This window comes from Manis pentadactyla, chromosome 9 (genome assembly GCF_030020395.1).
Source record: "Manis pentadactyla isolate mManPen7 chromosome 9, mManPen7.hap1, whole genome shotgun sequence".
NCBI classification, from domain to species: Eukaryota; Metazoa; Chordata; class Mammalia; order Pholidota; family Manidae; genus Manis; species Manis pentadactyla.
Window position 1 is genome coordinate 94,934,344 of NC_080027.1, and position 23,104 is coordinate 94,957,447.

The window sequence follows — 23,104 nt, forward strand, 5'->3', positions numbered from 1 at the left end:
GAACCATCCTAGCAGTTTTATGGGACACCTGCATTACTCCTATCCTCCCAGAGTGCTTCTCCTGCCTTGAGTTGGGCTATTTTTGGTCTGTTTTCTCCACGCCCTCAGGTTACTTCATCTTCACATTTGACTCCTGTCTCCCTGCTTGTTTCCCCAAAGCCTGACTACAGTTGGCCTGAATTTGGCTTCTAGCTTTAACCACAGCTTAATAGAATCTTAAAAGAATCTCAGCTTTTTTTGGTATTCACAAGGTAATGAAGAGACCTTTGCTTTTCCCTGCAGTTATGGTCAGTTTTATTTTCTGGTTTATACAAACTAAGAATGACTCTGAATTATTTACTTAGTCACATGCTGTCATTATTCCCTTTAATGAATCCTGCTTTAAAATCTTGGTTTTCTTTATCCATAGTGTGACCATAATTTGTCACTGAAACTGGGACTCCTTTGGATGTGAAAATAAGATGTTTATGGTAATTACAGACAGCAGGTGTACATCAGGTATTGTGGTCGCCCTCTCTACCCAGCAGTTTCCTAAAGAATCTCATCTACAACAATGACTTCTTTCTTGGCTTCTGCTGCTCTGGCCAGGCTGTGCTCTAGGGCTCTAACTTCCACTTGGGTTTCAAACTGACCATTTCAGTGCTGAAAGAACATTCCAGGATTTATTAGTACTCTGTCTAGAGACTCATATGTGGAAACTCCTTGCAAAGGCAATAACATAGCTAATATTTATAGACCTCTAATTATAATATAGGCATTGTAATAAGCACTTTATTTTACCAAATTCTTTTTATAACCTAATGAATTTCTAACCAAATTCTTCCACTTTAGAGAAGAAACAGAAGATTAAAGAGTTTAGTTTACTAAAGGGCACACATATAGCATATGCAGTTTTTACTTAATCCCAGATCTGTCTGCCTGCAAGCATTCACGTTCTTAAATACTATAAACTCTCACCGTAAAATAGTGTTTTTACTAGAGAAAACACTGATAACTATAAGCATCCATAAACCAAACAAAAGATTAGGACAAAATTAATGTTAATCTGAATTTTAAAACTTTTTACCGTTTTTATCAAAACCTAATTTCTACTTGACAGTATTTTAAATAACAATACATTTGTTCTTAATAACCAGAAGGAAAACTACAAACTTTAAAATAATCTGAAAGAAATGTCATTATCAATTCCCAATAATGAAAATTATACAAAATTCCCAAGTCATTTTCTATGCTAACACTATATCCTTAGACTTCCTTTAATATAGTCAGATAACCTGCTTTATTCATTTGTTTCTTACATGCTATATTTCTCTTAATAACTATCATGAAATTGCTCACATAATATTTCCTAGACTACTGGGTCTCCAAAAGTTTGGAGTTATACCCAACAACAGCACATAAATTTGAACATGTGCTCCTCAATAAATGTATGTTTAGAAATTATAAGTGTATGCCAATAGAAGAATAGATTACATACACTATAGAGCTCACTTCAAAGTGGAAATAAAACCTATGAAATTAATAATAAACAGAAGCCCAAGTCATTTTCCTGCATCCCAAAGGGCTACTTTGTCTACTCCCTGAAAGACTACTTCTAATTAACTCAACATCTGTACCAGTTTATCTCCAGTGTTACTGTGCATATGAATCACGTGGAGACTGTGCTTTTAAAGCAGACTTTGATCCAGTGTTTAGGCCTGAAATTCTTCAGTATTTCTAACGAATTCCTAAGTGATGCTAATGCCTCAGATGCTAAATCACAAGAAGTAAGCAAGAGATTTATGTTTATCCAAACTTATGCTGCTAGTTTCCACTGAGTAAACAAACAGCTGATTCTAAAGTCAACTTTCCATTTCCATGGGCAAAATTGAGAAAAATTACTTTCTCAACCATACAACAAACATTATATACATGAACTACTAACATCAAAGAACAAATCTGAAATGGAAATTATCAGCATGACTGGGCACACACTTGTCTGAATTCAAAGTATCATAAACTCATTTGGTTCTCATACACTTTTTTCCTTCTTAAACTTTATACACCAAAGACAGTAGTAAATAGAAATCAAAAGAAGAACATAAGGTCAAAGAACAAAATTGATTAAAACCGATGTACTTTGCATGAAGAAGACAATTAATGACTCTATAGCATCTTACTACGCTGATAGTGACTGCAATAGAGTGAGTGAGGACTTGATAATATGGGTCAATATTGAAACCACTGTGTTGTTTGTGTGAAACCATCATAAGATTGTACATCAATGATACCTTAATAAAAAAAAAAACATGCATTTTCATTTACTTCGAACATGACATTAGTAGGCAGGAAACCTGTGGTTAACTACTATCAGCTAACATTTATGTTTCTATTAAGAGTCATAGCAATCTGGCTCTCTTTTAGTTTTTAGTTTTAAAAATAAGTGAAGTCAGCATGGCCAAAGTATTCTGTTTTACAATCCTAACTTAAATTTATACAACTTAAAAAAAGGCCCAAATAGCTTAAATATACAGGACTGTACATATGAAACCCAGGCCAACTCAGAATGTAAACAGAATAAACTCAGAAAGCATTTCAGTCTTATTAGTCTTGCAGTTCCGTAGTGAAATCCTAAAGTTCCAGCACTGACTGCATGAGTACATTGCATGCTGACCCTCCAATAATTTCCAAAAGTCCAGTACACCAAATGAAAACACTGTACCCCAATTTTTATTATTTACCTTGTCAATCATTTTTCTTGCTTCCACCTCCTCACTGTTGGGATTCTCTAACTCAATGGTGTAAGTGCCCTTGTCACTTTGCTCATCATCATTATCCTTTTCAGAAGTAGCAGAAGTAGCTTGATTTTTTAACATTTTATCCATCTCCTGGCTTGGTCTGCGCCCAAGACTCCCTGAACTTCTTAATAGTGCAGTTTGTAGGAAGGGAATTGACGCTGATGGCTCCTCTGATTTCTGTTTTAACAGTTTCCCATGTGGAACACCACGCCCCCCTCTGTGATGCGTAGAGCTAGTCTGTAAAGACAAAGAAACCACTTTGGCAGCTGCTGTTGGAGATTTTGTTTTTTCAAGTTTTGTATGGGGTGTTGAAAAAGTAGTTTCCTGACACAGATTCCCCTACTCTGAGTAAAAGAACAAGACCTTCTTTATCTGGGATTGTCTTCATTAAAAAATGCAATCATAAAAGCAGTTTGACTTACAACATCATGGTCTTGATGCTTTTCAGCAGCCGGGGCCTTCTGTAGCTGCTTCTGCTCTGAATGGTGACGCCTTAAGTGTTCCTCTAGAGTGGCACGTTTGCTACAGCGCCTGTGAGCCCCAGCATTTTCTGAATCGCTTTGTGTACCATCATCATGTTTATTCCCTGGACACAAAAAAAGAATCCACATAATAGAGCAGGAATAAAATCCCATGTAGAAAATCAGAAGCATATACAAAAGTGCTATTTGTTTTGTACTTTCCCCCCTTACAATCCAAAGTCATTATGTTCTTGTTGGTAACAGGCTCGTGAACTTCCCTCAAATTTTAATTCAACCAACAATGAGGGCCTTTGTGAACAACTGAATGCATTTGCTTTTCCTTCTACAAATTTTAACTTTATAATGACTCATCAATGCCTTAATAGATAAGCAATGCAATATCATTTGTAATAGTGTGTATTTATAACATTAACAAACATTGATCCTTTGATTGACTATTTAAGCAATCAAAAACTTGTCTCTAGCGTTAGAGAGGAAAAGGGACAACAGAAAAAAGGGTGATTCCACTCATCATTACACAGGAAAAGAGAATACAAATGCCATAAAAAGCTGATGAATCTTAACTTTCAATGATGTTCAATACTTCCAAAAGTATTTTAATAAAAAAGATGCATGTTTGTAGTTTCCACCAATGACTGTACAATTCCTTACAAATGCCTTTCTAACTGTAAGAAATTTTTTGAAAATTTGCATTTCTGCTCTAAATTTATGGCTTCAAAGAGTTAAATAAAGCATGCTAAAAGGCCTACCATGGAAAAGTATAGTCTCTGAAATCTTACATACATCTATGCATCTACTGGGCAAATGGCTTGGTGTTAAATATAAACAGATAAAAATTGTTTTCTCCATAAAGCATACAGTCATGTTAGAATATATTTAAATTCTGAAATATCAACTTCCTAACAGAGGTTTTTGTTACCCTACCTAGTTCTATAGGGATTAAATGAAACTTTATTGAAACTACTTGATTTTTCACTAATTCATAATTCTACTACCTAAATAGTAAGTATCAGAAGAAATAAATAATTATTATATTATACCATAAATTCATCAGGAAGGCAAAAATTTATTCTATTCATGCTTTAGACTGAATAAAAAATGAGGGCTTAAATGATGGCATCTTCAGAAGAAAACTACAAATTTATCTAGTCAACCAGGTACACTCCAATGCATCCAGGACTAAACTCGAGTTTCACATTTTCAGAGACTACAGACTTTAATCTAAATAGCTGATGAATAACGTGGCATCACACAAGACAATGATCAGACCTGAAAGATGTGGGGACTGTGAGGCTCAAGGACACCTGTGCAAAGAAAAGGCTGAGCTAACAGTCATGGCTTGTTTCTAACGAATTTAGGATTTACACAACTGATGCTAATGATTTAATACAAGAGGACTGGCTGTAAAAATGTGGTACATAAAAGGCATGAGAAGACTCAGAAGAGAGAAACACTGAGTACAAAGAAAAGGGTGACAGTTGGAAAAGTAGCAGGTGAGTGGGGGAAGGAGACCAAATGAAGGGGTTTGGGGACCTCCCAGCAGAGTGATAGTGACTGCTATTATTGACATCAGACATGACAACAAAGCTGAAAATCTTTCTTCAAATTAGCAACTATTCAAAATGCAATCTAAAAAGAAAAAAAGAAGGTGTTTAATTCATGCCTACCCCAGGTAATTAAGCTAGGAATCAGGGATGACAGATGGAATGCAAAACCAGACAAAACCATCAGTTCAAATACAAAACTTGTTAAAACATGACATTTTCAAATCTATTTCACTGTTGCACTGGATAAATTGAAAAGGAATCCAGCTTGTAAGAGATGGAAATAACTGAACTCAAATTATTTCCTGTATAATAAGACCAAATAAACCACATCCCAGTCATACACAAAATGAATACACCATCTTTACAGAATTTAGTTCTTGTCCCAACATTCAAAATTGGGCATTTATGTGGTATCAGGTTTTTCAGTATCTTTTCTTTAAGCTGTAGTTTAAAACTTGCCCTTTTTAATTAGCTGTTTTCTTTTCTGTAAGAAAACTATTATTCCTTCTTGTGTTTCTCAGTGTTATACAAGTGAGACATCTGGTCCAAACTGCAATTTCTGTTTTTACTGAACAAAAATATCACTAGGAAACTCACCTCACCAAGTTCCTGTCTTCCTGTTTTGTCTATTATTAGCCATGCCTAAATATGCTGAAGTTCTTTTAATGTTTTTAGGGTAGGGAGGGAAACCAAATGAAGGGGCTAGCGATACTATGTCAGTAGATGTGGTCAAAAGAAGCTGCACCTCTCCTAAAGGGTAAAAGTGTATGGGCTTTGTGAACATTATTTTCTTCACTGTCCCAAAGCGCGTGCACTTTACTCTTGTAGGAGCCACATTTTTTGCTTTTGTTTTGTTTTGCCTACTTTCAAGTTTTTGATCTAAACACTTGCTGAAAGTCCTATTATTGTAGAATTGTTACTATTTGCTATAATTACATTTATTTAGAGTATAGGTATATACCTTTGATGGCCTAAATTGTGGGAAATCTTTATTTAATGATGGCAGTTCTGACTTTGGGGAAAAGTTTGATGTCATACACAAATATGTCTGGAGAAATAAAATGGATTCGTCTTGAACCAAAAATGAGTTATGCTCATGAAGACATTTTCTTGGATGGTCTGTAAAATGGTCTGATGGCAAAACTAAAAGAAGGGTACTGAACAATGGCAACATACTGGAATATTGTCTACCTATAAATCAACTTTGAAGGAAACAGTAATTTGATTGCATAATTTCTGGTAAAGTTTTCAAAATATCTAATCATATGGACATTAATGCCTCTATTTGTAAAAAGGCTTACAAATGGGCCTTGTTCAAGAACAAAGATTGTCTAAAAATGATGGCTGAAAAGAAATAGCTCATACAAAAAATAGTTATGAATACTAAAATAACAAAATGGTTTAATAAATATATTTTTTAACTGGTAGCTTTAAAAAGAATCTTTTAGCTCATTTTTGGTACATTTATTAAAGAGTGGTTTAAAAAGTACTGTTTCTCTAAATTTTCAAGGGTTATGCCACCTTTTATATTACATTAAGATATCAGTATTACTTATTGAGTTCATATAAATGGTCAATTTACAAATGGGTAGGTTTTATTTGTGCATTTTAACCTATACGTACATAATAGGTCTCAAATGTGCCTTTAATATTATCTAATAGAAGTAAAAGATGATAATCACATGTCAAAAATACATATGCCAGATAACTGCTTATGATTATAATCAAATATAGTAATAGATCCCAATAAAGAATCAGGTAATCTCACTATATCACTATCCTGAAATGTCTTAGAAAAAGTCTTAGCAAATCAGAAATAGGTTATTTCTTCATTACTTGATCAGAATCCCAGGGCAAAAGGTATGGGTTAAGCCAGGGTCAGTCTTGTCATCAGTAGTGAAGTCATTCATTCATTATTCAAATTACTGAGTAGCTCTCACATACTCAAGTTTCAGGTGAAGAATTAGAGATAAAAGGTAATAGTCTCTGCCTCATGAGTATTTTTTTTTTAAAGCTTATTAACTCCCTGTATAGTAACAGAATAATCAATCCTTTCCCTTATAGAGAACTTGTTAAATAAAAGATAAAATAACACAAATCTGTATTAAATAAATTCAAAAATAAATTTAATAAGCAAATCCAATGGAAAAAAATTGATTAGCTGTTCCCTCAATGTGCAGGTATAGAGAATTACCAATTCTGACCAAGTGTTACACTAATAAAGCATATATATAATTATTTCACAAATAAACATTCAATTGTGATTTTCATTATAATCTCAATATTGAGAAAATGTTTAATTTGATTGATTACCAGTATTTCTAAACCAAAAATTTTTGCTGAGGACAGTTTGAAACACTTTATCAAAAATGTGACTATGTTACCAAAGTAGAATTTTTGGCCCAATATCAAATGGCTTAGAATTTCTTTCAAAATCTAGACATTGCCATTTTACTGGAAGTATCACAATAAAGAACAGCACTGAATATAACTTTCTCTTAAGTCAAGAAAATGATGAAATTATCTCCAAGGAATTTCACTGTGAAACTGAATGTATCTTTTATTTCCATAGGAAAAATAAACATATTTAATGGAAAAAAGGAAAATTCATGAGGCCAATTTGGTTCTGGCAAGAAAATGAAGGCAGACTATTTTGATGACTAAGTGAGACATGGGCAGTATGTTTTGCTACTGCATGTAGAATCAAATGAAAAGCTTTGAAAAAGCCCAAGTTTTCCTCCATATAATTAGTTATCTAATAATAGTTTGGTAATTGTGAAGACTGAATTTTCTTTATCGCATAATAGGAAGTTCTGAAATGATCGATTCACTTTACCTTTCAACCTTTTCAAATAAACTGGAACATCACTTTTAATACTTTTGGAATCTTCTTCTGTTCTTTCCCATATCATCTGAGGAGGGTTGTTCTGTGCTAGCCAGTCAGCTACTTTGTTTTCTGGTGCTATCATTCCTGTTTGAATCCCAGGAAGGTCTTGAGTTCCAGGAGAAGACTTCTTCGACTTGTGGCGCTGATCAGAAGTAAATTTTGTCACATGGTCTCTAATAGTTACCTTCCCTGGAGTACTGTCATCAAATTCGATGGTAAATGAAGCATGCCCTGCACCTGCTGTGTGGGAACTTGGTGTGTCTTTTGTTGGGATTTCATGAATAGTGCTCTCTGTTATTTGTGAAGGTTGCTGAAATTCTTTTGTAGGGATTTCAAAATAACTCGGTTCCCTACAGAAAGGAAAAAGCACTTCTTCAGTTGCAGCTGCAGATTGTTCCTCAACTTGCTTGCCATCTGTGCTGCACCCTAATGAGAGAAATGAGAGAAAATTCACAGTATTTGGGAGCTTTCAGCACTTGAGGGAGTGCAGTAATGGCCTTTTGTATTATGCCATGAGAACCAGAAGGCAGTTCATAGACTGGACGGAAAACAACGGCAAGTATCAGAGAAGAAATAATTTTGATTATAAACATGGCATTCAGTTACTAAGAGGAGATGCAAAATAAGTAACAGCTATGGCAAAGGAGAGCAAAGAAGTCAAGAGAGATGAACCTTGCACGTTAGGTCCATTATTTTTTCCAATTGTACCTAGAATTCATAAAGGTGCAAAAGAACTGAGATCAAATGTAGCTAGAGATGGGTGCTCAATGTATATATATCTAGAGTGATAGAAAAAAACATGAATTTTCTCATCGTCATGAAGATGAAATACCTGAAATATCTGTCAACACAACAGATCTCCAAAGGGGAAGAGGTGCTTAAGTGAGGAAATCAACATGAAGTCAGCATGTAAGTAATGTTCTACAAGTAATGATTCTACTTACCACTCTTCACCATCATTACACTAGAGACAATACTTTCAGAATGAGAAAAATTACATTACTGATGTATGATCCTTGCAAGAAGATACATTTTTATAAATAAAAGAATGATTAAAGATAAAACATGTGGTTTGCTTGCAGCATTGCAATCCAAGCAGCATTGTGACAGAAATAATGCAAAAATAGAAAATTCAGTTGCCAGCCAGTATCCACAAGAAAATTCAAGTATATTGCTATACAGGAGAATAAGTGTCAAAAATCCCTGGGGGGTAAGCTGAATTATAAATCTCAAATCATCAACGACAAGAGTTGGTAGAAACAAGCAACTCTGGAGCACTACCACTATTCTGTTGCCTCAGAGACAAATATACAGGTATTTTTAAAAATGTACTTATACATAAAATATGCAAATCAAATAAACAAAATACGTAAATGAAAATGATAGTTGAAATGTTTTAAGTATGTGTTATGAGATAGTGCAAATGCAAATAAATGAAGATGAAAATGCCCTGCTTTTCAGTAAGGAAAACAACCATGTTATCAACATGGTGAAGAGTAGTTCAAATGAAAAATATTTCCCTAAAGCTCAAAAAAGCATTCTACTTTTAAAGAGTGTAGTAGAAAAGAAGAGATAATTTATTAGGAAGGAAAGGCCAAACAAGGAGACTAGGTTGTGTCCAGTCATTTTGTAATTAAGTCAAATACTTGGTCTTTTGAAACCTTTTCAAATATTAAATCTTGATGGGATTCTTTAAGTGCTGTAATTGACTTCTTGGCAAAACTCTGAATATGGAACAAACACAGAACTGTTCGCTTGTAGGTTATAGAAGTGGGACAGCAACGTCTCCGTGATCAAATGCATGGGACAGGTTATAAAAGACATCAAGCTCCAGTTCCAAAAAGAGTAAAAACATAAAAAATCTACACAGAAGGTAAACAACAAATCTAACAAAATCAACTTTCAATTTCAAAATTATGCTTTTTAAAATCTGTTTTTCCTACCACTAAAAATAAGGAAAACTCTGTATTATCAAAATAAAACTTTCACATGCTAATTGAAGAGGTTATACAATACTCAATAATCTGAAGTCACATTTTAAAAATTTTATTAAAAAGTTAATTTATCTTTTTCTTGATAATTAAATATCCACTTGAACTTTGGATGTTTATTCTGAGGGCCTGTCACTTAAAATTGCCATGAAAATAAAATATATTTACCACTCTACATGTATTAGTAAAGTCATGAATAAATGTTATTTTAAATTTTTTCATATATTGACTTATTTATTATGGAAAATGTACTGTACTTAATTCCATGTAACACAACTGATTTATAAGCCTATCCTATCAACATAGACATATACACACATACACATATATCCACCGACCTATCCATCCATCCATTTTGCTTTTCTCATCCTCTGGTGAGAAGAGTGCTGGGGACAAGGGGCGGTGGTTCCTGCTGCCACCACCTAATACCCAAATAAAATGCTGCTGCTGAACTACAAAACAAAAGCCACAAAAAGCTGGTCCAGGGGTGTAACATTTATCATCCACTTGTCACTCACAAGATTCCAAGGAATATTTTCCTGGTTTTCCTTCCTTGTGAAAGGAAAGTTCACAGTTAATATACTGGCATACTTTTAACATGTTTTCACATTATATAACACATTAAAACAGCAGAGTTCAACAACCACACACCACTGTTTCTAAGGTTATCTTTTCCTTAGTCCTACTTCAAAACTGCCTTTACTCCAAGGACAAAAGAGCTGAGACTTACACAAGTTAACACCTAATTTACCCAGAAACAAGTTGTCTAAGAATGTCAAATAGCACAACAGAGTGGAAAGGCAGCTTGTTATGTGCAGATGATTACTACCAAGGTCAGTGGAAAACAGGGATGAGATCTGACCTCATATAAATCCTATCTCTCTCTTTAATTCTCATTCTCCCCATGGTAAAATGGGGAAATAATATTATCTATCCATAAGATTGCTGTGAATATTTAGCAAGGTAAGTAAAGTGAGATCATATAAGTTATCCAGACCACCACCTGGCACAAAGTAAGCAGTCAAATAAATGTTTCTCTCTCTCCCCGGACTCTGCAACATACCTAAGGCTAAGGGAAACAAAAAACTAAAACCAAAAATCTAACTCTAAAAAACCAAAGACAGATATGACAACACCTGCACTTCCTTATTCATGAATGTTAAAGTCCATCACTGAGAGCCTTTTGACTTTCACTCAGACACATATGGCAAATCTGGAGGGGGTGTAGAAGTGAGGATTACTCAGACTTATTACAGTATGGGGTCAAAGGGTAGAGATAACACAAAAAGCAATCAAGAGCAGATACCTGGCTCAAAAACACAGTAGCCCCAAACCATTCAGTATAATAGGCAAATAGTCTTACACAGTTCAGTCTCCCAAGGACATCACTGTATGTATCATAGCTCAATGGCTGATAGTCATAATGATGACTCTGAATCATAAACCAAAATTTTAAATTATATTCAGCCTTCTCTGTCTAAGAAGGCAGTGATAAGGGTAATTCATTTAAAAGAAATTTAGAAATTGGTCAAACTTTAAAAAAAATTGTCATTTGTAAAAGTTCAGTCATCTGGGAAACTCATTGTGCAGAGGAATTCATTTCTCTAAAGATGATCAAAACAGATCAAGTGCGGGTCTACTGCACTTGGGAAGTGTAGGCCTACTAGAAAAATTCCTAGGGATCTTCCAAATTAATATAGTAAAATAAAACAGCTTTCCTCTTGGGACACAACAGAACATATCCTAGAATTGATGAATTTAACATTTATTTCTTCAAAAACTATTTTATTTATACTAAATTAAACACTATACTAAATATCCTAGTATTTTGTTTATACTAATATTTATACTGATACTTTGTTTATACTAATATTTTGTGATTGCTAGATATTTAAAACGAATAATGGATTATGCTAGAATTATGTTTATCTAAATCAGAAGAGCAATTGTTGATAATATTTCTTCAGTTTTTAAAGTATTTTGTCATTATATGGATCCTTCAGGGAAATTTGTAATACACATAATCCAGAAAAAAATGTTCCTTTCACTCTTCTGTACTAAATTAAATGAAATGTTAAATTCACTTGAGATGACAAAGACTATTAATTAAGATATCCAACTGCTTAAGATATCCAACCAATGTAGTGTATTCAAGTTCTTCAAGTAACAAAGACTAGAAAACACCTTATGCTAAAAGGGAGTCACAACTTTAGTTTCCAAATTTAGTCTGAGTAGATTAAAAGTCAATGTAAAGAAGCCAAAAATCTACTCCCCATGGTTGCACAGACTTTTTCAAAATGTATGCAACTCTTGAAGGCCTTCACCTGCGATCTAAATAAATATTTAAACCAAGTTAGCAGGTAGGAGAGCATACCTGTTGGTAAAATGAGGACAAATTCTCCTTTTTAATAGGACTAAACATTCACACAGTTTCAGGAGAACTTGACTGCTTCAACATACACATTTGCTTGTAGGGTTTTTTAGACTACACGGTAAGTCTCTAGGAGATTCTGGATACATGTGGCCCCACAGAGAGGGACATAAAAAATTACTAGGTAGTAGATACGTTGATATCTTTTCTGGAATGTTTACTTTTCATAGTAAGTACTAAGATTTTATGTTCTAAAAACTGGTAGCCAAGAAGCAAACCACTTTGTTTTTAGCAAAAGAGTCTACTTAGTGCATAAATAATTAAATCCATCATCTATATTCCATCATTTGGGACATTAAAAAAACATTTTCAAAATGATCAAATAAAATAACATTTAGTATACATTTTCAAATTTGATTTTACAAACTCTGCTGGTATCATAAATTATTTTATGTCAGTAAACTGTTTCCTTCACCCTGTATTTTAAAAACCTGCAAATGATAAATCTGAAACATAACACCTTCATACTAACATAAGAAAACAAACGAGACACTCACAAGCTGTTAATCAGCTGAATCTGGTAAGGTGCTGTAAGCTACTTAACATAAGACATAAATCAGTTAATTCCTTCTTAGTCAGAAATAACCCCAAGATTATGAGACAGCTTTTGTCATCTGGCAGAAATGACACTCAATGAGACAGGCCACAAAGGCTGATTATCATTTAAGAACTCAATTTCATTCACATAGATGAAATTATTGCTGGATGTGCCATAGTTCTAAGTTTAGTTTATTGTGCTGAAGTATGAGGGATAAATTTTTTATGCCAATTTGTTTTTGGCGTATTTGTTTAAATCTTTGCATTCTACAAAATATGTCCTTTTGGAAAGACTGTGTATGCATATGTGTGTGTGTCTGTATAATGATCACTGAAATGTCAACTGCTTGTGATAAAGAGCATGGACTCTGCTGTCAGGCTGCCTGGGTTCGAATCTCAGCTACACTATTTGCTAGCCGGGTGACCGTAGTAATAAGTAAATTCACACTGCTGTACCCCAGTTTCCTTCCCTGTAAAGTGGAGAAAATAACAGTAGCCATCTTTAGGTATTGCTGTAAGGATGAAATAATTAAACATATGCAGAGCACTTTAGAAAATTATGTCTGGATAGGGTAAGCATCACTATCAATAAATCATGGTTCTGTCTCTAGTACAAAAAGCATATTTATACTTCACTGTATTCTAGAAGTTATGTACTTCAGATTTTAAAAGTTGTTCTGTATGTGAGAAGGGAGGGACAGATTTTTAATGGCTAGATAAAATCATTAACAGTTATTTTTGGAATCCAGCAATAGTGACATTCTGCTGTATTTTCTGTTAAATTAACCACTTATAATTAGTACATTTTCTCTCTCTCTCTGCTAGGTGACTCTAGTGCACAATAATAATGTGATCTTTGAAGTAAGGAACTTATAGTTTAGATGAGAAGGCATGAACACACAAGAGTGAAGGCAACTGTGTTACATATTAGCAATATATATACACAGACATATCATTTAGAATTTTCTATCACCTGATGAGTGTGTGTATATGTCTGTGGGAGAAGAGCAGGATCAGCATCATTTGTGTGAGAATGCATTAGGAAAGAGTACTAAAAACAACTGGTAATAGGTTATAAGGCTCTAAGTAGGACAAAAGAGAGAACTCCGACATAAATCTATTTGGCTGATAAAAGGCAGCCACTGTATTTTCTTGGAAAAAAAGCAAAGGATAGCTGAGATTTATTATGCAAAATGAACTGCAGGAGGGTTGACAAGCTGCAAGCAGGAAGTTCAATTATGACTCAATGAAAAGAAAAGGCAACAGAGGCAGGTAAAACATTAGAGAGCCGAAGGGGAAGGAAGACACAAACAGTTTCAAATACAGTAGACATTCTTGATCAACTCCAAATCCCATTTCCCATTCCTCCTTCCTAAAACGACTCCAGCTCTTCCCTGACATGGCTCCTGTGCCATTGGGGAAAACTACCCCACACTCAGCTTCAGGATGAGCAAAACTGGCTTAAGGATAACCTCATAACCCTTGCTGGAGACCTACTCCTGAACCTGTGAGAGGACAATGAGGTGAGAGATGTGCTCCAACTTCTGCGGGCCTTCTGGAAACAGCCTTTTCTATTTGCTCTTGGATGTGATCTAAATGGCAGGTACCCCCAACTACTGCTGGTAGGCAGCCTATGAGAATGAGGGGATGCTCCCTCAGTACATATCTACTGCGGACAGAGGGAATGAGAAACAGAGAAGCTAGCTAGTCAAGGATGCCATTCTGATGGTGCATTAACCAACCCTCAAGACGCTGCTATTTAAGCCTGTAAATTTCCTTCCTGTTTAGTCTCAGGTAGCATTTCTGTTACTTGCATCCAAGGGAATCCTAAATCACACTGTTTCTGAGCTTGGGTGTGAAGAAAACTGTTGGTGGACAGAAGCAAGGAAGCTGCAATGGGAATTCACTTGCAAAGTTGACGGTTTCAGTTGGAACACTGTAAGATTAAGTTGGTAAGTCCAACTTTCTTAGACTTGTATCCTGGTAAAATTAGAGCATTTTTAATGAACTAGTGTTCTTATTCTCCAGGTAAGAAAATTTATCTTGCAGAACTAGGGGTCAAAAGTAGAAAATTTATAATAGTTCTAATGGAATCTATTCCTGACTCAGTCAGAGTTGGTTTTTCACACTGTTCCTGAAGCCTGTATTCAATTCCTCCAGTCCTGGATCCTTATCTGCCATTATCAAAGAAACTGGCTACTCCATCCTTTGGTGCTGATGTCTAATTGCCAAGTCCTTACATGACAGAAAATCGATACTTCATTTTATTTCCTGGAAATCCTTATTTTCTGGCTTATGGACACCTAGTTTATTACTAAACCCCTCCAGCAACAAAATAATGTTTCTTGACTATTAATCTAAGAATGTGATCCAGAACATTTTTTATTCTGACTACCAAATTCAGCTTATCTTGTTGCTATCATAGCCCAACAAATTAGGCACATGGAGGTTTTAAAGAAGTTTTAATTTCATATCACATTCTTGAACATAATAGAAATTGTTGATTTAAAAAGTATGATTACATGCCTACAAATCTAATGAAAACACAAAATTGATTTTTACCTACTATTTTGGTCTAACAAGCATTTTAATAATTATTTTAAAATACTTAAAAGCCCAATAATATTTTCTAATCTATTTTCCAAGTTAAAACAATCTCATATGCTGGAAAAAAAATTTTAAGTCAAAGTAATATCAGAATTAACACTATGTTAATTGACATATTAAATGACAATGTCATTAAAACATTCACCATTTTTAATCAAATACTTCTTTTCAGGGTAGATGGACTTTTGCTTAAATTATAAATTCAACCCCAAATATTCATATCATGTCATAATCTGAGATTATTTTTACCTGATGTTCCAGTTTCATGATTTTTCTGTTCAGGTTTTCCATTTGACTTGAAAGCTCTTTGTTCTTCCACCTCATCGTCCCCCCACCATGATGGCTGCCCATATAACGGAGTGCCACGGGGCATCGCAGAAATATCTGACAAGAGGTGGGAAAAATCTGTCTAAAGCACTTGAAACAGAAAAAAAACATACTTTTGCAGAATGCTAGAATAGTCTGCTTGAGTCTAGACAGCTAAAGAGTACTCTGTTGAAAAACATAAAACATTCATATTTATGTAAAACCTTATTCAACACTGGAAATAACTAAATGAATGAAACCCTGCATTGGCTGGGATTCAAATGCAAACTGCTGTAGCCCCATATCTTTTTGTTAAAATGTAATCAGTTCTCTGTATTTAGAAGTGGTTCACTAAGTCTAAATAAGAGACAAAACTAAACTTTAGTATAGAGGCAGGAGTGACCATTACAAAATTTTTTTAAAGCTAAAGGCATTGCACAGTAACTAAGTTTAAACTAATTAGTAACACAGCTAATAGACTGATATTTGGACAAATTTGGTAATTTCCATCAATTAAAAAAATCACTTTTACAATACAGCATATTTTTATAGATCCTGGAACATGAAAATATGGTAACAATTATGATGATACAACATTACTGGATATTGCCTTTTAATTCATTTCAGTTATATCATAATTCAAGGAGAGAAAAGCAGACAAACTTGAAAAAATAAAATTAGTAAGGTAAACTATATTTATTCCCTTCAAATATTTAAACATACTAAACACACATACATATAAATGCCATATGTAATTACATGTTATATAATACTCTCTGGAACTGTCATTATTAATTATTTTTATATGGACCTTGCCAAGTTTTTAGAACAAAGCATGCAATTTTTTCATGATCAAGTAGAACTACGATATTTCAAAGAGGCTTACTTACCCATAGCTTTTTCCTCAGATTTTAGTGCTTCTGTAGCTTTGTGCTGCACTTCTGCTGCAGTATCTGCTACCTTCAAATCTGTGCTTTTGGCACATTTCGTAGATTTTGGTGATTCTGCTTCTGAAGATTTTTGGGACAACTGAAGCTGAATAGTAAACTTCTCATGCTATAAAACATTTTAAAATAGAAGTGAAACATGAAATCAACCCTAGTAAATGGTAGGTTTAAAAAAGAAGTAAAAAACTTTACCTTTAGAGCTTCTTCAGGGACCCTCATTTCTCCTCGTACTACAGTGAAAAGATTTGTATGTAAATGGGGCTAAGGAAGAATATAATTTCATTATTTTGATAATCTTAAAATGATCAAAAATAATTTAGAAATTGTCCTATTTTCAATGGGTAATTACAGCAGAATTATTTTCCTCTTAAATGCTAAAATATGATCACAAATATAAAATTTTTATTTTTAAATACTATACAAAATCTTAAAATTTAGCAAGTATTCTAAATTTAGGTAATAATGGCCTTCAAGAAGGAAATAACTGAGTAGTTGGAACACAAGAGACATTTTCAGTTTTCACCAACAATATGACTACAAAGAAGAAAAGCACCTGGATCAAATTATATTGATAGCTAATCACAAAAATGCAAAAGGAAGTATCTCATTAGTGATTACCCAACACTAAATCCTGAGGAATTCAATTACTCAGATTTCACAAGCATTGATAAAATTGATAAAAATGAAGTTCATTTTGAAAGTGCCAAAGAAATGCTATAATTAATAATTAAGGTCCTTAGAGCAACCACAACCTCCTCTTTCCTCCACAAACTGCAATCAGGGTCACATTTCATTATCAAGCAACTGATTCTATAGAGATTAGAACAAAGTGCTGGATATAATGAATGCTTTCATTATTATGCCAAAAAGAACAATGCCTCTGTATATTAAACATCTTTTTCCACTGAACAGCAGAGGTCACATTTCCCACCATTACTTAACCCTGCAATGAAAGGACTTTTATAACCATGTACTAAATTCTATTCTTTACCAATTCAGAGCACCCTATAACTTCAAGGGTAGAAAGCTGTAATTACCCCATGGCCAATTGGGGGTAAAAATAGACTTCCCATGCAAAAGGAGCAGTAAGCTTGTTAATGAGAATTTACGGTCCTACATTTCTACTCAGTTAAATAATAAAACTCAGAATTTTTAAGAATTGTAGAGGGCTTTTGAGAAACATCCTGTTCAGTACCATTAACCCACCTTCCAATTATATAAACAAGAACTTGAGGACTGGAAGGGCAGAAGCCAAAGCAACAATATAGTCAACTGAAACCCAATCCAGGGGTTCCCAATAATTTTACATTGATTCTTATAGCTGTGAAATACTAAAACTTTCCTTTTCTGTTATGTACATATGCTGGTACGTACTTGCTGGCATACATGGAAATGTAAATTTCCTTTAAGTTAGCCAAAAACTTTCCTTTTTGGATCTTTTTGTTAAAAATATGGAAATTTCCTTTATTTGGTTATATTTGATAAAGAAATATACTATTACACTAAATTAGATTCCAAACTATTAAAAAGGCAGGTCTTAGGAGATGTCAAAGTTTTAAAAGAAAGTTTATGACAGAAAACTTTAAAAGGGAAAATTCTGTTTTTAAAGCAGTTTTCTATTAGCTTAATTTTGTCTGTATCTTGAGAAAGATATTTTAGCAGATGAATACATTGTCTAACTTGTAGAAGATCATCTTCTACAGCAACACAGTTTTTAAACAACTGCTTTTAACTTTTCTTCTGACTTTATGTTTTTAACTATTAGCTCATCTCGATTTCTTAAATTTAGTTCTTTCAAGCTTTGAAAAATGTCCTTTATTTTTGAGATTTGGAAGGTGTGTTCATGTTTTGTTGCGGGTATTAACCATATTAATCATGAAAAATATTCTCTGAATGAAGAGTCCTTCATTTTTAATTATGTCTATCCCCCCCTTAATCATTTTAATAGCGATTATCTGGACTGCCAAGCCAACAGTGCTACCAGTAGTATTCCAAGTACAGATAAATCATGATTTTAGAAGCTATGAGAATGATTTCTTTGTTTTTAATATGATTAACCTAATTATTTTGTGGGCCATTATGACAGGAACAGAAACAGACAACTTCTTTGGGAAAAAATAAGAATTCATTCTAAAATATTAATATGCTAAGTTCTTATAATGACTCCTGACTGGGATGGGGAGGAGCGGGGAAATACTGAGATTTAAGGTATTTAAGTAATGTTTAAATCACTTGCCACTAAACATGGAAACCTATCATACTGCTTCTCCTCCCAGCTTACTAGTAGTTCTATCTTAATCGATTTTACTGGTTCCTTATTTCGCCCACCTCTTAATACTGGGCCCAGGTTTCGGATCTTGGGCCTCTTACTAATCTATACTCATTCCCTTGATGAACCCTTTTAGTCTCAAGGTTTTAAATATTATTAATGCAATGAAAATTTCCAATTTTTTGTCTTTAGCCTGTATTTTTCCCCTGGATTCAACTTATAAATCCAAGATGTCTGAAATCACCTTCTCAGACTTTTGCCTCTGGCCAAGATGGGAGTAACAGGAGCCAGTCTTTTTTTTTTTTTTAAGATTTCTTTTTTTTTTAAATTTTTCACTAAGGTATGATTGATATATACTCTTATGAAGGTTTCACATGAAAAAACAATGTGGTTACTACATTTACCCATATTATCAAGTTCTTACTCATACCCAAATGCAAGTTGCCAAGATTAAAAGGAGCCAGTTTTACTCTCTCATCTGAAACAACCAAAAACAAAAAGGTCAAAATACATGAAACAATGGTTTTCAAAAAAAATCAACGTTAGGCAACAAATAAGAGTGACTCCTGAGTGAAAAGAAACTAATCGAGGTGAGTCCAATCACTATTCCAGCTCACTACCTTAAAAGAGCTTCCAGGCCACACTGTAAGAAGAGGTCATCCAGGCAGTGCCTGGCAGACCCTCTATGCTATGGAGGAAGCAGGATTGAGAGTGTGGGGAGAACAAGGTGTAAAAGAGTTCATGGGACTGAGTACTGATGAGAAGAGATCTTTAGAAGGTATTGCTCAAGTATTCAGCTGAGTAATGATCAGCACACAGATGTGAGAGCTACTACCTAGGCCTGGAGTAAGAACCACCTGCAAGCATTAGAGGAAAGGTGTCCAGTGCTCACACAGGGCCAGGAACAGTGTGCACTCTTAATAGCTAGGCTGGAAAACATCATGAATGAGGCACTGGATAATGCAGAGGTCAGCAAATTTTTCTGTAAATGGCCAGACAGTAAATATTTTAGATTTGAGGGGCCATTTAATTTCTGATGCAACAACTCAACTCTGCTGTGGAAGTGCAATAGCAGCCAGAGAAACATGCAAATGAGTGGTCATGGCTGTGTTTCAATAAAACTTTATTTACAAATACACGCTGAGAGGCAGATTTGCCAATGGGTTTGCTGGTCCCTCTAGTAGAGTATACAGAAAGCTCTTCCTTCTGTGATGGGGAATAATTAGCCCCAGACCAATTTTAGAAGCCTGTCAAATTTTACATGCAAGACACAAAGTGATAAAACTGAAACAATTTCATCAAGTAACTTGTATCCTAGAACGAAGCTCAAAAATATTTGAACACAAAACTATGCATACAATAGTCAATGAGTTGAACTTCACAATGTCTGCCATCCAACCAAAAATTACTATCCACGCAAAAATCAACTGAAACTGATGCAGCAATGATACAGATATTAACAAAGATGTTAAAACAGTTATAATCATTTTTTGTATGTTCAAAAGTTAAGTAGAATTTTGGAAAATATAAAAAATAAAATCCAAATTGAACTTTTAGAGATGAAAGCTATATGGGAAAGGTCAATGACAGATTAGACATTGCCAAAGAAAAGATTAGGAAACTTAAAGACACAGCAATAACAACAATCCAAACTGGAAAACAGAGAGAACAGATAATTAAAAATATTAAAAATTAACATAGCATCAGTGAGCTGGAAGACTTCAAGTAGCTTAATACACATTTAATTGTAGTCTCTGAAGGAAAAGTATGCGACACACAAAAAAATGTGAAGAAATAATGGCTGAAAAATTTCTAAATTTGATTAAAATTATACACCCACAGATACAAGAAGCTCAACCAACCCCCCCCAAACATAAGAAACAGGAGAAAAAGCTACACCAGTATCATAATCAAACTGCTCAAAAGCAGAAATAATGGGAAACAATGCAAGTGAGAAGACACTGGAGCAACATCTTTAAAGTACTGAAAAAAAAAAAAAGACACCACTTAGAATTCTATACCCAGCTATGGTAACTTTCAATTACTAAGGTGAAATTTCAGACACATAAAAGGTGACAGAATTCATCACAAGTAAAGCCATATGAGATGAAATGTTGAAAGAAGGCTTTAGGCAGAAAGAAAATGATACTACATGAAAATACAGATCTAAAAAGGAATGAAGAGCATAAGGAATGAAGGGCATTAGAAATGGTAGCTACATGGTTTGGTTTAAGATGTAAGAGTAAAACAGACAAAAATATTTTTTTAAATTTAAATCTCTTTAAAAGATAATTGACTTTTTACTATGACAATAAAACACAAGGTTTGTAAGATATATAAAAATAAAATGTGTGACAACCACAGCATAAAAATCAGTACAGAAGAATAAAACTATAGTACTGTTTGGTTTTCATACTATATGTGAAGTGATATAATGTCACTTGAAATATGACTTACAATTAAAGATGCAATTATGTATCTTCAAGCAACAAAAATTTTTTAAGAGATAATTTTTTAAAAGGGCCAGTAAGTCAAAGGAGATAAAATGCAATCATATAAAATGCTCAAAAATCCAAAAGAAATTAAGAGAAAAAACAAAAAATTGATGGGGCAAGTAGAACACATATATTAAGATTATAAATTAAAACTTAAATCACATTAAAGGTGAATGACCTAAATTCCCAAATGACTGAATAAAAAAGTAAGACCAACTATATGCTGCCTAATTTAAGTATAAAGACATACATAGGTTAAAAGTAAAAGCATATAAAACAGTCTTTGCTAACACTAATCAAAAAAAGCTGGAACAACTATTTACCAATGTCAAGACAAACCATATTTTGGAGCAAACAATATTATCATGAATAAAGCACATCATTTTATAATCATGAAAGGGCTTAATTCATCAAGAGGACCCAATGATCTAAATGTTTATATACCTAACAACAGAGTTTCAAATTAAATGAAGCAAAAACTTCTGCAAAGAAAAAACAGACAAATTCAGTTAGTTATAGCCTGAGAGTTCAATACCTCTGTCTCAGTAACTGGTAGAACAAGTAGATAATAAATCAGTAAAACACAGAAGATGTGAAGCAACTTGGCTTAACTGACATTAATAGAATACTCCACCCAAAAACAACAGAATGCACATTCTTTTCAAATACATCTGGAACAATTACAAAGATAGACCAGATATATTTCAGGGCCACAAGAGAAGTCTCAATAGATTTAAAAGGATTTGAAACATACAAAGTTATGTTTTCTAACCACTACAGAATTAAATTAGAATTAACAAAAAATCTCTGGTGGGATCTCCATGTATTTGGAAACTAAATAACAAAATTATAAATAATCTGTAACTCAAAGGAAAATCAAGAGAAATTAGGAAGAAATGTGAATATTAAAGCAGTACTTGGAGAAAATTTATAGCACTGAATGTCTATATAAGAAAATAAAGGTCTCGAATGTCTTCAGCTTTCATCTAGAGGACAGTAATTAGTAAGATAGCAGAACTCAAGTAGAGAACTGTAACCATAGAGAAAATTTAATTAAACCAAAAGCTCATTTTTTTTTTTGAGAAGAGTATTCCCATTTTCTCCATAAATTCTCTAACCACATAATTTTCTGCCAGTTCAGGGTGACTGTGTTTCTCCAGTTGCTTAAATGATTGCAAAATCTTGGATTCATCCTTTTCTTTTTCTCACTCTACATCCAATCTAATCAATAATATTACTGACTCCATCTTCAAAAGATATCCTGAATCCTATCATTTCTTACCACTCTACTTCCATCAGCCTGGTCCAATCTCCATTCTTGCTCACTTGGGACTACTGCAATAACCTCCTCACTGGTCTCCCTCTTTTTAAACCTGCCCACCTCAAACTGAAGTCTTCTTTGAGCAAGAGTAGCCAGGGAATCTTTTTAAACATGAGTTATTGTCATGTCACTCTCCTGGTCAAAACACTCTAATGGCTCCCCATTTCACTTAGAATAATAATAGTCAAAGCCTCTTATGGCTGACATGTCCTGGCCCCCCATATCCTCCTACTCTTCACTGGCTTCAGCCACAGACTTTTCATGCTGTTCCTCAAACATGCCAAACACAGTCCTGCTTTCAAGTCCTTTGCACTTAACTCTTCCATGTGCCTGACAAGCAATTTCTCGATATCCATACAGCCAGTTTCTTCACTTTCTCCATTTCCTTGCTCCAATGTTGGCTTCTCAGTAAGGTTTTAATGAATATCTTTTTCAAAGTTGTAACTTATCCCTCACCATCCTAGCATTCTGTGTCTCCCATGCACACTTCTCCATAGAGCTTAATGC

General features: G+C 34.0%; 1 protein-coding gene across 15 annotated transcripts in view; it reads right to left on the reverse strand.

Moving 5' to 3' along the window:
* Window positions 1-23,104, reverse strand: part of CEP170 (centrosomal protein 170) — a 131,869-nt gene that overhangs the window by 50,344 nt on the left and 58,421 nt on the right. For 9 of the 15 annotated variants that reach the window (XM_057507835.1, XM_057507839.1, XM_057507838.1 and 6 more), the window contains exons 5-10: window positions 16,705-16,760; window positions 16,456-16,621; window positions 15,509-15,643; window positions 7,643-8,119; window positions 3,200-3,363; window positions 2,721-3,014 (exon numbers count right to left, since the gene is read on the reverse strand). In XM_057507835.1, coding sequence (XP_057363818.1) covers window positions 2,721-3,014; window positions 3,200-3,363; window positions 7,643-8,119; window positions 15,509-15,643; window positions 16,456-16,621; window positions 16,705-16,760 — 1,292 coding nt within the window. Of the gene's footprint in view, window positions 1-2,720; window positions 3,015-3,199; window positions 3,364-7,642; window positions 8,120-15,508; window positions 15,644-16,455; window positions 16,622-16,704; window positions 16,774-19,211; window positions 19,260-23,104 lie in introns of all 15 variants that reach the window. The other 6 variants (XM_057507846.1, XM_057507845.1, XM_057507844.1 and 3 more) reach the window with 2 other exon arrangements.